At 50.9% G+C, this 12843-nt stretch overlaps 2 protein-coding genes across 4 annotated transcripts in view; one reads left to right on the plus strand and one right to left on the minus strand.

The window, feature by feature from the left end:
- Positions 1-12843, minus strand: part of LOC140741522 (sorting nexin-11-like) — an 84210-nt gene that overhangs the window by 39729 nt on the left and 31638 nt on the right. The window lies entirely within an intron of this gene.
- LOC140741521 (uncharacterized protein C17orf113-like) overlaps positions 1-12843 on the plus strand; it is a 34470-nt gene that overhangs the window by 17377 nt on the left and 4250 nt on the right. For 2 of the 3 annotated variants that reach the window (XM_073071813.1, XM_073071814.1), the window contains 2 exons: positions 9506-9622; positions 10558-10710. In XM_073071813.1, coding sequence (XP_072927914.1) covers positions 9506-9622; positions 10558-10710 — 270 coding nt within the window. Of the gene's footprint in view, positions 1-2194; positions 2318-9505; positions 9623-10557; positions 10711-12843 lie in introns of all 3 variants that reach the window. The other variant, XM_073071812.1, reaches the window with a different exon arrangement.

Genomic DNA, 12843 nt, shown 5'->3' on the forward strand with positions numbered 1-12843 from the left:
GAAATAGTGAAGGTAAGCTAGCCGATAATATCGAAGAGGATAGTAAAAGTCTTTTCAGATGTAGAACGTAGGAGCTGAATGGGTCCAATTCTGCTCCTAAGGCTTATGGGATGTGGGAGAAACCCGGGAGAACCCATGCAATCAGGGAGAAAGTGCGAAGACCACACGGGCAACAGCACCCCACCCCCCACCAACACTCCGTGCGCTTCACCAAAGCGGCACTTCCTCTACGTTGCCATGTGGACAAAGTCACCCGGGAGGAGGAGTCTCTTTAAACGTCAAAATGAGACAGAGCAGGCGTCACACTGAGAACCCTCTCGGAGGAAACAGGCCTGGCCCGACCCAACACTACACAGCGTTCTGTGTGCTGAAGGTTCAGGACAATTCCATATTTACAATGCATCTACAACGCTTTCTTTGAAACTACACCACAACCTTCACAGCTCCTGCTTCGCACCTGCGCTACGGAAACCCGAGTGACACCCGCAAATAATGAATTTAAATCAGCATGGTCAGGTCCGTCCAGTTACACTGTGGTTCACGGCCCTTAGGAACCCATCGTTCAGGGCTGCACTTTAAATTTGATCTACTGTCCATATTCAGATCTGAAGATTGGTGGCTGTAGTCAGTTGTCGAAGTTAACCCCCCAAAAACACCCTAAAAATGTTCAATCAGTCTATGTATCGGACAGTCACTTGCACACTGTGTTTTATATAATTTATGAAGCAATTCTATACAGGTATGCGTCGCTTAACATCCAAGATACGTTCCGAGAAATCGGACATTATGCGAACACCATATTATGTACTCATGCAAACCTATATAGAGTAGCACCAAACTCGATATCGTTGTCTGGTTCCGCTTTCTCTTTAAGCATTTCGAACAAGCTCCATGCCTTAGCAGTGATCGTCAGCGTGCTGAGAGAGATTACCTTTTGTGTTTGGTTCTCAATCCACGTCATTCGCAATTTCTCCATATACGATATAGGTCCCTCTCGCATTTTCGGGCAATAGCATTCACTGGTTTTCCACCTTCATATTGTTTAATAACCTTCTGTTTCACTTCCAAATCAATACTTTTCCTTTGCCTCTTGCTGCTGCTACCACGGGGAGTGGTTTTGCTGCGTTTGGAAGCCATGATGCACTTTACTGTCATATTTTCCAAAGAAAATTACACAGAGAGATAACACTACTACACTCAAGAGACGCGCGATACACCAGATTGGTTACGTCCGCTACGTCACGTTCTCCGAACAGGACTACGGACGTGTATGCGATCGGACGTTGTCCAAATGGACGTTAAGCGGCGCACACCTGCAATATAATTATATTGATGACTTTTATATAATTTACATTTCTTGTTTTTTTAAATGATGTCCTTTATGCTTATTGTGTGTGTTTCTTTTTTAATGCTGCCACAGATTGGGAGTAATAATTCATTTCGCTCTCGTGTTCCAAAGAGTGACAGCAATGTTGAATGTTCCCCTTTGAGCAACACACACAAAATGCTGGAGGAACCCAGCGGCTCAGGCAGCAGCTAGGGAAAAGAACAAGGAGCTGACATTGCGGGCCGAGACCCTTCGCCGGGACTCCTCCGTCCTTCAGTCCTGATGAAGACAATGAATCCAGCGTAAGGCACACAAAATGCTGGAGGAACCGAGAAGGTCAGGCAGCGTCTAGGGAGAGGAATTACTCCACCTTTTCCAGTTCTGATGAAGGGTTTCGGCCCGAAACGCCGACTATTTTTTCATTTCCACAGATGCTGCCTGACCTGCTGAGTTCCTCCGGTATTTTACGTGTGTGTGTGTGTGTGTGTTGCTCTGGATTTCCAGCACCCACAGAATCTCTTGTGCCTGTGTGATCGGCCTCAGTGTCTTACGCGGGCACGAATGAAAATGAACAGCACAGTGGAGAGGGGAGTGGAGGTGAATGCACGAAACCGGCACGAGAAGTCGACTCTCCGCGCTTCTCCGCAGGCGCTGCCCGACCCGCTGAGCGCCTCCTCCACTCTGCGCGTGCAGCTCCGGGCTTCCAGCACCTGCGGGATCTCCCGCGTCGGTCGAATCTTCAACCCAAGAACGGGGCTGCGGGCAGGTGACCGGAGCTGCCGGGCCGCTGCGAGGCGAGCTGCGGATTTCGTACGCGAGCGCGCGGGGCTGCTATCTGACGAGAGTGTTGGGCTTGTTTGTCCCCAGCACCTCTGGACCTGAGAGGACAGCAGGAGGCGCCTGGAACATCGCACGGAAGCGCCTGGAATAGGGCAGAAAGATTCAAGGCAGAGAGGGACACTCACGACTACACCTATCAGTCTTACAAAGGTACGACTTCCCGCTTAGGGAGATGCACGGCAAAATCGGGCTGTGCCTCCTGAGGAGCTCAGCAGCGATGGATGGGAATAAACAGTCCATGTCTCAGACCGAGACGGTGATTGGCAATTCAATTCCACAGAAACTGCTGGGCTCCTCTAGCGTTTTGGCAATAACCAGAAATATCGTAATTGCAGATCCTGGAGGTGGTGGACACCTCGAACAACCCACACAAAATGGTGGAGGGACTCGGCAGGTCAGGCAGCATCTATGGGGGGAGCTGAACAAACAACGACGTCCCAACAAAGGGTCTCGGCCAAAAAGACAGATCTTTATGCTGCCTGACCTGCTGAATTACCTCCAGCACACTGCATGTTTCTCAATAAACATTAACCTTGGGCTTGATGGTAGTTCCGAAGGTAAGATGTAAAGTCTGACAAAGTGTAGTGGATTCGGCCCAGTCCATCACGGGTAAAGCCCTCCCAACCATTTCAGCACATTGACATGAAACGCTGCCACAGGAAAGCAGCCGCCATCATCAGGGACCCCCACCAGCCAGGTCATGCTCTCTTCTCACCTCAGGAAGGAGATACAGGAGCCTCAGGACCCACACCACCAGGTTCAGGAACAGTTATTACCCCTCAACCATCAGGAAGGTGGTACAGGAGCCTCAGGACCCACACCACCAACTTCAGGAACAGTTATTACCCCTCAACCATCAGGAAGGAGGTACAGGAGCCCCAGGACCCACACCACCAAGTTCAGGAACAGTTATTACCCCTCAACCATCAGGAAGGTGGTACAGGAGCCTCAGGACCCACACCACCAACTTCAGGAACAGTTATTACCCCTCAACTATCAGGAAGGAGGTACAGGAGCCTCAGGACCCACACCACCAGGTTCAGGAACAGTTATTACCCCTCAACCATCAGGAAGGTGGTACAGGAGCCTCAGGACCCACACCACCAAGTTCAGGAACAGTTATTACCCCTCAACCATCAGGAAGGTGGTACAGGAGCCTCAGGACCCACACCACCAACTTCAGGAACAGTTATTATCCCTCAACTATCAGGAAGGAGGTACAGGAGCCTCAGGACCCACACCACCAGGTTCAGGAACAGTTATTACCCCTCAACCATCAGGAAGGTGGTACAGGAGCCTCAGGACCCACACCACCAGGTTGAGGGAAAAAAAATGTTAAAATTGTACAAGGTATTGGTGAGGAAAGATGTCAACAAAATAGAGAGAGTACAGAGATTTACTAGAATGTTACCTGGGTTTCAGCACCTAAATTACAGAGAAAGGTTGAACAAGGTAGGTCTTTATTCTTTGAAGCGTAGAAGGCTGAGGGGGGACTTGATAGAGGTATTTAAAATTATGAGGGGGATAGATAGAGTTGACATGGATAGGCTTTTTCCATTGAGAGTAGGGGAGATTCAAACAACAGGACACGAGTTGAGACTTAGGGGGCAAAAGTTTAAGGGTAACACGAGGGGGAACTTCTTTACTCAGAGAGCGGTAGCTGTGTGGAATGAGCTTCCAGTGGAAGTGGTAGAGGCAGGTTCGGTATTGTCATTTGAAGTAAATGTGGATAGGTATATGGACAGGAAAGGAATGGAGGGTTATGGGCTGAGTGCAGGTCGGTGGGACTAGGTGAGAGTAAGCATTCAGCACGGACTAGAAGGGCCGAGATGGCCTGTTTCCGTGCTGTGATTGTTATATATGGTTATATGTTATATCACCCCTCAACCATCAGGGAGGAGGTACAGGAGCCTTATGACCCACACCACCAGGTTCAGGAACAGTTATCACCCCTCAACCATCAGGAAGGATGTACAGGAGCCTCATGACCCACACCACCAGGTTCAGGAACAGTTATTACCCCTCAACCATCAGGAAGGTACAGGAGCCTCAGGACCCACACCACCAGGTTCAGGAACAGTAATTACCCCTCAACCATCTGGGAGGAGTTACAGGAACCTCCGGACCCACACCGCCAGGTTCAGGAACAGTTATTACCCCTCAACCATCTGGAAGGAGGTGCAGGAGCCTCAGGACCCACACCGCCAGGTTCAGGAACAGTAATTACCCCTCAACCATCTGGAAGGAGGTGCAGGAGCCTCAGGACCCACACCACCATGTTAAGGGACAGTTATTACCCCCTTAACCACTGGGCTCGCGAACCAGAGGGGATAACTTCACTCACCGAACTGTTCCCACAACCCAAGGACTCACGTTCCTGGGACTCTTCCTCTCAGGTTCTCGGGATTTACGAGAGCGGGACGAACAATCCGGAAGCAGGGCAGAGTGAGGGGGTGGGGCGAAGGGTGCTGAGGGGCTGTGGAGAGGTGCAGGTGTTAATGGTGGCGGGGTGGATTAAATTGGCGGGCGCTGACGGCTGGGGGAAGCGACATGTTTTCTGAGTCTGAGAAGATCCGTAACTGGCAGGGCTTCCAGTGAGACTAGTTTGGTGAGCCCTCACGCGGTAAATCGTACACGGACCGGTCTCCTGATGCCAGGGGTGGGGTGGTCCTGACTGACAAGCAGTCCAGCCTTCTGCTTTCCATCCAAATCGGTCTAGCGGTGGTTCCAAGGGCAGGTCGAGCTCCTGCACATTGGGAAGAGCTTATCGACACTTACACGTCAAGGAACTGGGCGGCAGAATTGATGGCTTTGAGGCCACGCTTGAGGGCGACACGAAGACAGGCAGTGAGTCTGCGGTCGGACGTGGACAGGTCGGGAGAATGGGGCAAAGAAGTGGCAGGTTCGGGAAGAGTACGGTCACGCAGTTTGGTAGAACCAATAAAGGTGCAGACAACTTTCTAAACAGGGAGAAAATTCCGAAATTAGAGGTGCGGGGGGACTTGGGAGGCCCTTGGGCAGGACTCCCTGAAGTTTAACTTGCAGGTTCGATGCCCATTCAGGAATCTGATGGCAGAGGGGGAGAAGCTGTTCCTGAATCGTTGAGTGTGTGTCTTCAGGCTCCTGTACCTCCTCCCTGATGGCAGAGGGGAAGAAGCTGTTCCTGAATCGTTGAGTGTGTGCCTTCAGGCTCCTGTACCTCCTCCCTGATGGCAGAGGGGAAGAAGCTGTTCCTGAATCGCTGAGTGTGTGCCTTCAGGCTCCTGTACCTCCTCCCTGATGGCAGAGGGGAAGAAGCTGTTCCTGAATCGTTGAGTGTGTGCCTTCAGGCTCCTGTACCTCCTCCCTGATGGCAGAGGGGACGAAGCTGTTCCTGAATCGTTGAGTGTTTGTCTTCAGGCTCCTGTACCTCCTCCCTGATGGCAGAGGGGAAGAAGCTGTTCCTGAATCGTTGAGTGTGTGTCTTCAGGATCCTGTACCTCCTCCCTGGTGGCAGAGGGGAAGAAGCTGTTCCTGAATCGTTGAGTGTGTGTCTTCAGTCTCCTGTACCTCCTCCCTGCTGGCAGAGGGGAAGAAGCTGTTCCTGAATCATTGAGAGTGTGCCTGCAGGCTTCATTTCAAGAGGTCGAGATTATCAATACAAGGACATAACGCTGAGAATTTATGAGGCACTGGTGAGACCGCACTTGGACTACAGGGCCCCTTATCTAAGAAAGGACATGCTGACATTGGAAACAGTCCTGAGGAAGTTTATGAGAATACTTGCAGGAAGGGAAGGGTTAATGCCTGCAATGAGTCTGATGACTCTGGGCCAGTACTCACTGACTCACTGGACTTTAGAAGGATGGGGGGGGGGGTGGGGAGGATCTCACTGAAAACTATTGAATAGTGAAAGGTCTCAACAGAGTGGATGTGGAGAGGATGTTTCCTATAGTGGGGGAGTCTAGGACCAGAGGACACAGATAGAGTGGGTGTGGAGAGGATGTTTCCTATAGTGGGGGAGTCTAGGACCAGAGGACACAGATAGAGTGGATGTGGAGAGGATGTTTCCTATAGCGGGGGAGTCTAGGACCAGAGGACACAGATAGAGTGGATGTGGAGAGGATGTTTCCTATAGTGGGGAGTCTAGGACCAGAGGACACAGATAGAGTGGATGTGGAGAGGATGTTTCCTATAGTGGGGAGTCTAGGACCAGAGGACACTGATAGAGTGGATGTGGAGAGGATGTTTCCTATAGTGGGGAGTCTAGGACCAGAGGACACAGATAGAGTGGATGTGGAGAGGATGTTTCCTATAGTGGGGGAGTCTAGGAAGTCTAGGACCAGAGGACACAGATAGAGTGGATGTGGAGAGGATGTTTCCTATAGTGGGGAGTCTAGGACCAGAGGACACTGATAGAGTGGATGTGGAGAGGATGTTTCCTATAGTGGGGAGTCTAGGACCAGAGGACACAGCCTCAGGACAGTGGGATGCCCATTTAGAACAGGGATGCGGAGAAATTCCTTCGGCCAGTGGGTGGTGAAACTGTGAAATCCATCACCCCAGACAGCTTGCGGTCTGACTGCAAAGACAAAATCAATAGAAAGAGAGCTGACTGGTTTCTCTGAAACTCTCGGCTGAAGTGTCAGAGACACAAGGCGAAAGACGACAGCGATCGGAAAGTAAGGGTTGGAGGAGGGGAATACAGAATGCGATTTGCCTTTGCTAGAGTGCCCTCGTTATCCGCTCTAATCAGATAACAAACTGATAGCAGAGCGCGGTGGGGTTCAAGTATCAGCTTTTAAAGATATTAACTGCAGTCACAGCACTCCTACCACTTTTCCCGACGGTGTTTTTTCCTGGTTCTAAATTGTTTTTTTGAGTGTTGTTGTGTGTGTAAACAGGTATAATTTCTGCTTAGTGGCCCATTTCTGAATCCTCTCTCCCTCCGCTCGATCCCCCCGTCTCCATCTCCTGAGACAGGCTGTCTGCTGCCGGCCGGTATAAGCCCGCTGACTCCCGCGTCCTCTTCCCAACCCTGTCGCTTCTCTCAGTTCCTCCGCCACACCTCTTCCCAGGATGAGGCTTAATATCAGAAATGTCCTCTTTCCTCAGAGAAGGCACGACCGACCGTATCTCATCCACTCCCCGGAGATTTGCCCTCACCCCATTTTCCTGCTGATATTGCCCGGGATGGAGTTCCTCTCGTCCTCGCCTACCACCCCACAAGCCCAGGTATCTAACACATCTTACCCCAGCAACTTCCCCCACCTTCAGCGGGATCTTACCACCAGACCCGTCCCCATCTCTCTGCTTCCACAGGGGTTCGCTCGCTCCATGATTCCCCCCCAGCCGCAGCCCCCTTCAATTCCTCCACCCAAACACTCCCAGGAAGCGAGGCCACACTCCCAGGAAGCGAGGCCACACTTCACCCGCCAATCCGCCTACCGCTTCTGGAGACCTCCTCTGCAAGACCTGGCATAGTTTCGGCAACCCACGGCCCCGCCCGCAACAGGCTGGGCTTCCCGGTGGCCGACCACTTTAATTCCCTAAATGCAGCTCTATAAAACTCTGGTTAGGCCACACTTGGGAGTACTGTGTCCAGTTCTGGTCGCCTCACTACAGGAAGGATGTGGAAGCATTGGAAAGGGTACACAGGAGATTTACCAGGATGCTGCCTGGTTTAGAGAGTATGCATTATGATCAGGAAAGGGGACTAGGGCTTTACTCTCGGGAGAGACGGAGGATGAGAGGAGACATGATAGAGGTATACAAGATATTAAGAGGAATAGACAGAGTAGACAGCCAGCGCCTCTTCCCTAGGGCACCACTGCTCAGTACAAGAGGACATGGCTTTAAGATGAGGGGAGGGAAGTTCAAGGGGGATATTAGAGGAAGGTTTTTCACTCAGAGAGTGGTTGGTGTGTGGAATGCACTGCCTGAGTCAGTGGTGGAGGCAGATACACTAGTGAAGTTTAAGAGACTACTAGACAGGCATATGGAGGAATTTAAGGTGGGGAGTTATATGGGAGGCAGGGTTTGAGGGTTGGCACAACAGTGTGGGCCGAAGGGCCTGTACTGCGCTGTACCTTTCTATGTTCTACTCCGACACGTCGGCCCGTGGTCTCCTCTGCTGGCACGATGAGCGCCCCCCCCCCCCCCCGCCTGCCACTTCAACCTCCTCTCTTTTTCCATCCCAACTCCCCTCTCATCCTTTCACTTCTTCTCACCTACCTATCACCTCCCTCTGGTGCTTCCTGGGTCCACTCTCCTCCCCTATCAGATTCCTTCCTTTGTCAGCCCTTTACCTTGCCCAACTTCTCGCTTAACCCATCACCTTCTAAGGTTGCACTCTCTCCCCCATCACCTTCTTATTCTGGCCTCTCCCGCCCCCCCCACCCCCCTTCCCTTCCAGTCCTGATGAAGGGTCTCAGACTGTTCTTTCATCTCCGTAGACGCTGCCTGGCCCGCTGAGTCCCTCTAGCGTTGTGTGTGTGTCTTGCTTTGGATTTCCAGCAACGGCAGAATTTCTCCTGTTTGTTAATTCTCATGGTTTGTTTACAAGATTCAATATCGTTCAAATTGATTTCAATTTAATTTTATTTATATATATTTACAATTTTATATATTTATATAAAATTATATTATATATATATTTAGGTAAAATTACAATTTGAACTTTATTATTAGGTACGGCTGGCGCATAACAACAAATTTTACGACCTACGCTAGCGATATTAAAGTTGGTTGTGATTTGTCTATTTTTGACATAAAACGAGCCAGCATTGATCCCGAAGCCTGTTGTGTGGAACAAACCTTTCAAAAGGCACACACGAGGAAATCTGCAGATGCAGTAAGTTCAAGCAACACACACAAAATGCTGGTGGAACGCAGCAGGCCAGGCAGCGTCTATAGGGAGAAGCGCTGTCGACGGGTCTCGGCCCGAAACGTCGACAGCGCTTCTCCCTGTAGATGCTACCTGGCCTGCTGCGTCCCACCGGCACTTTGTGTGTCTGTTACTTCCAAAAGGCACATTTAGTTCCGCAAATGAGTCCTGACTGCCCACGAGAGATTCTGCAGACACCAGAAATCCAGGCCGACGCGCAGGAGGGCCTCCAGCCGGTCCGGTCGCATCGACAGGAAGGAAGCAGCGGTCGACGTTCTGGGCCGAGGCCATTCAGCCCGAGATGCTGACAGTTTATCCTCCACCGCAGATGCTGCCCGGCTTGCCGAGCTTTGTTTTAAGCGATCAATCGGTGAACTCATAAAAACAACTTGTTTAAAAAAAAAAATGAGGTTCGAACCCACTGGGCGCTCACGGTCCCTTTTCTACCCCCCACCCCCCCCCCCTTCCCACAGACCAGCGGGAGTTTGTCTCGGACACGTCGGACACCTCATCCGATGAGGCCTCGGTGAAGCAGGACCCTACCAGTCAGGCTGCAGCTCAAGTCAAGCACGAAGAGCCCTTCTGTGGAGGTAAAATCGAACACCACCCCCCACCCCCAGTGGCAGAGCTTAGTCCCGACTGCGGTATAGGGCTTTCAGTGTAATTACTGCAGATGGGTGGGATTAGTATAGATAGAGGATCACAGAGACACGCTGGGCCCAGGACCTGTTTCTATGCCACAGCCGTGTTCGTAGACCTCCACTGCAAAGAGCCAGGCCCTTCGGCCCTTCCAGTCCGTTCTGACTGGTCTTCTGCTCTCGGACCACAGCCCTCCCTAACCTTAAACTTCTCTTAAAAGAGTTACAATAGAGCCCTCGTCCACCACTTCAGCTGACAGCTTGGTCCACACTTGCACCACCCTCTCAGTCAGGGGTCCACGGACCCCTTGGTCGATGCTCTATAGCGTAGAAAAGAAGGTGAACGTCTGCCCCAGGTAAAGACATTTCCCCTCAAGTTCCCTTTGAACTTTTCACCTTTCACCCTTAACCCATGACCTCTAGTTCTAGCGGAGAAAGCCCCATCTATACCACTTATAATTTTGTACACCTCTGTCAAATCTCCCCCTCAGTCTTATTTGACCTTTCCCTACGAAAGGCTGGGGGTGACTGACCCGTCTGGTAAGTGCACTGCCCCAGAAGAAGGGGACGGCAAACCACTTCCATGGAAAAATTTGCCAAGAACAATCACGGTCGTGGAAAGACCGTGATCGTCCACGTCATACGGCTCAGCGCATAAGAAACAAACGAATGAGTTCAAGCAGGTCAGGCAGCATCTACGGAGAGGAATAATCGGTTGAGGTTTCGGGCAGAGTCCTGATTAAGGCTCCCTGTCCGAAACATCGACTGTTTATTCCTCTCCACTGATACTGCCAGGACCTGCCGAGCTCCTCCACCATTTTGCGTGCGTGCCACAGAATCTCCCGCGTTAACAACCTCCACGTCTTGTGCCACTCTCTCTCTTCTAGGGGAGCGAACGCACACACAAGCTCTTCAGCAGCTAGGGTCTCAATGCCCTTTACGAGGCTTGTACGAGCCGCCGGAAGAACTATCCCACGACCGATGCAGAGGGCAGATGTGGGATGATTCCGCGTTCGAGGACAGAAACCAGTCCTGCAAAGGTATTCTCACGTAGCCAAGTTACGATGAGTGTTGTCTGTTTGTACCAGGTACCTCCTGCACTTAATAACGTGGCCACTGAGTGTAGCTTCATGGTCTTCTGCTGCTGCAGCCCGTCCGCTTCAAAGTTCGACCTGGCGTGCGTTCAGAGATGCTCACCGCTGTCGTTGCGTGCGGTGATTTAAGTTACTGTCACCTTCCTGTCAGCCGGCCATTATCCATTGACCTCTCTCATCAACGAGGCGTCTTCACCCACAGAACTGCCGCTCACTGGATTTTAAAAAATTTTCGTTGCTTTTCGCACCACTCTAAACTCTAGAGATTGCTGTGCGTGAAAATCCTAGATGAGCAGTTTCTGAGATACTCAAACCACCCCGTCCGGCACCAACAATCTTTCCACGGCCAAAGTCACGTAAGATCAACAGCTGAACCTCTTGACCATGCCTGCGTGCTTTTACACATAGAGTTGCTACCTCACGATTGGCTGGTTTGATATTTGCATTAAGGAGTAGGTTTGCAAGTGACCGCTATATTTTACCAACGTGTGAGTAGACAGAATTTCGATCCTCTTACATAAGCAAACTGAAGCTCTTTGGCCGACCAACCAGCCGCCATGTTTGGCTCTGATGTCCATAAAAACCCCTTTTCAGTCCCCGACCGATCTCACAGTCTGACGTTACGTGGGAATGAAAACCTGATAGATCAGAATCAGGTCTGTAATCACTGACGTGCACACCGCACGGAACTCTGAGGCACATATAGATAGCCAGGGCGCCCAAGACTTTCGCACCGTACTGTCTTTGTCAACGTGGATTGGAGAGCGAGTTTGCAAATCTGGCGGGAGCTAAGATATTGGGAATGGTGAGGGTGGAGCGCCGTGGGAGGGGTGTGGGACAGGTGGCAGAGGAGGAGTGCCAGGGGTCGGGGGGGTGGGTGGGGTACAGCCACACCCAGTCCTGAGACCCCAGGCAAGGTCATCTGATTCCAAACAGCTGGTTTACTGATCATTACAGTATGTCCCTCCCTCCCCTCTCCCTTCCACTTTACCCAACGTAATTCCCCCTTTTCCCTGCCCCCTTCCCACTCCCAGCCCAGAATAGAGACCCAGATCAGAATCAAGTTTATCATCACTCACATATGTCATGAAATTTGTTCATTTGTTGCAGCCGTGAGGTACATAAAATAACTACAGTACAGTGTGTGAAAGTCTTAGGCACCCTCGCTACATATAGTTACCCAAGATTTTTGCACAGTACTGTATTTCAGGAAGTTTGTTGGTTTGCAACAGCTGAATAGTGCAATTCATTAAAAAATATATTATAAACTACAATCAGAAGTAACCGCCAGGCAGCAAAAGCCAGAGAGCAGTGCATGTGGACCAGCAACGTCATCCTGTAAAAACACAGAGCGACAGAAACGCCGACAGAATCTCCAAAGGCCTCATCTGAGAGGAGGGGGAGGCACAAGAAGACAGAGCAAAATATTCAGATGGTGTTCATGGGGGCCATTGGGATTCTGATGGCAGAGGGGAAGAAGCTGTTCCTGAATCGCTGAGTGTGTGCCTTCAGGCTCCTGTACCTCCTCCCTGATGGCAAAGGGGAAGAAGCTGTTCCTGAATCGTTGAGTGTGTGTCTTCAGGCTCCTGTACCTCTACCCGAACAAGAAAAGCACATGTCGTGGGGAGTCCTTCATGATGGACACTGCCTTTTTGTGGTGTTGACTTTATAAAGTACAAAGTCTGCACCTGGCGACACATGTTCATCCTTGGGTAAAGGTCTGCATAAGGCCATTCAGCCCATCGAGCCTGTTCCACCACGGCTGAGTTATTATCTCTCTGAACCCCATTCTCCCCGCAATCTTTGACACCCGGATTAATCAAGAACCTATCAACCTCTGCTTTAAAAACACCCAATGACTTGACCCCCACAGCCGTTTGTGTCAATGAATTCAACAGATTCACCGCCCTCTGGTTAAAGAAATTCTTCTTCTTCTCCATTTTTAATGGATGCCCATCTTTTCTGAGGCTGTGTCCTCTGGTCCTAGACTCCCCCACTATAGGAAACATCCTCTCCACATCCACTCTATCTGTGTCCTCTGGTCCTAGACTCCCCCACTACAGGAAACATCCTCTCCAC

The sequence above is a fragment of the Hemitrygon akajei genome, chromosome 18 (genome assembly GCF_048418815.1).
Source record: "Hemitrygon akajei chromosome 18, sHemAka1.3, whole genome shotgun sequence".
In the NCBI taxonomy this organism is placed as follows: domain Eukaryota; kingdom Metazoa; phylum Chordata; class Chondrichthyes; order Myliobatiformes; family Dasyatidae; genus Hemitrygon; species Hemitrygon akajei.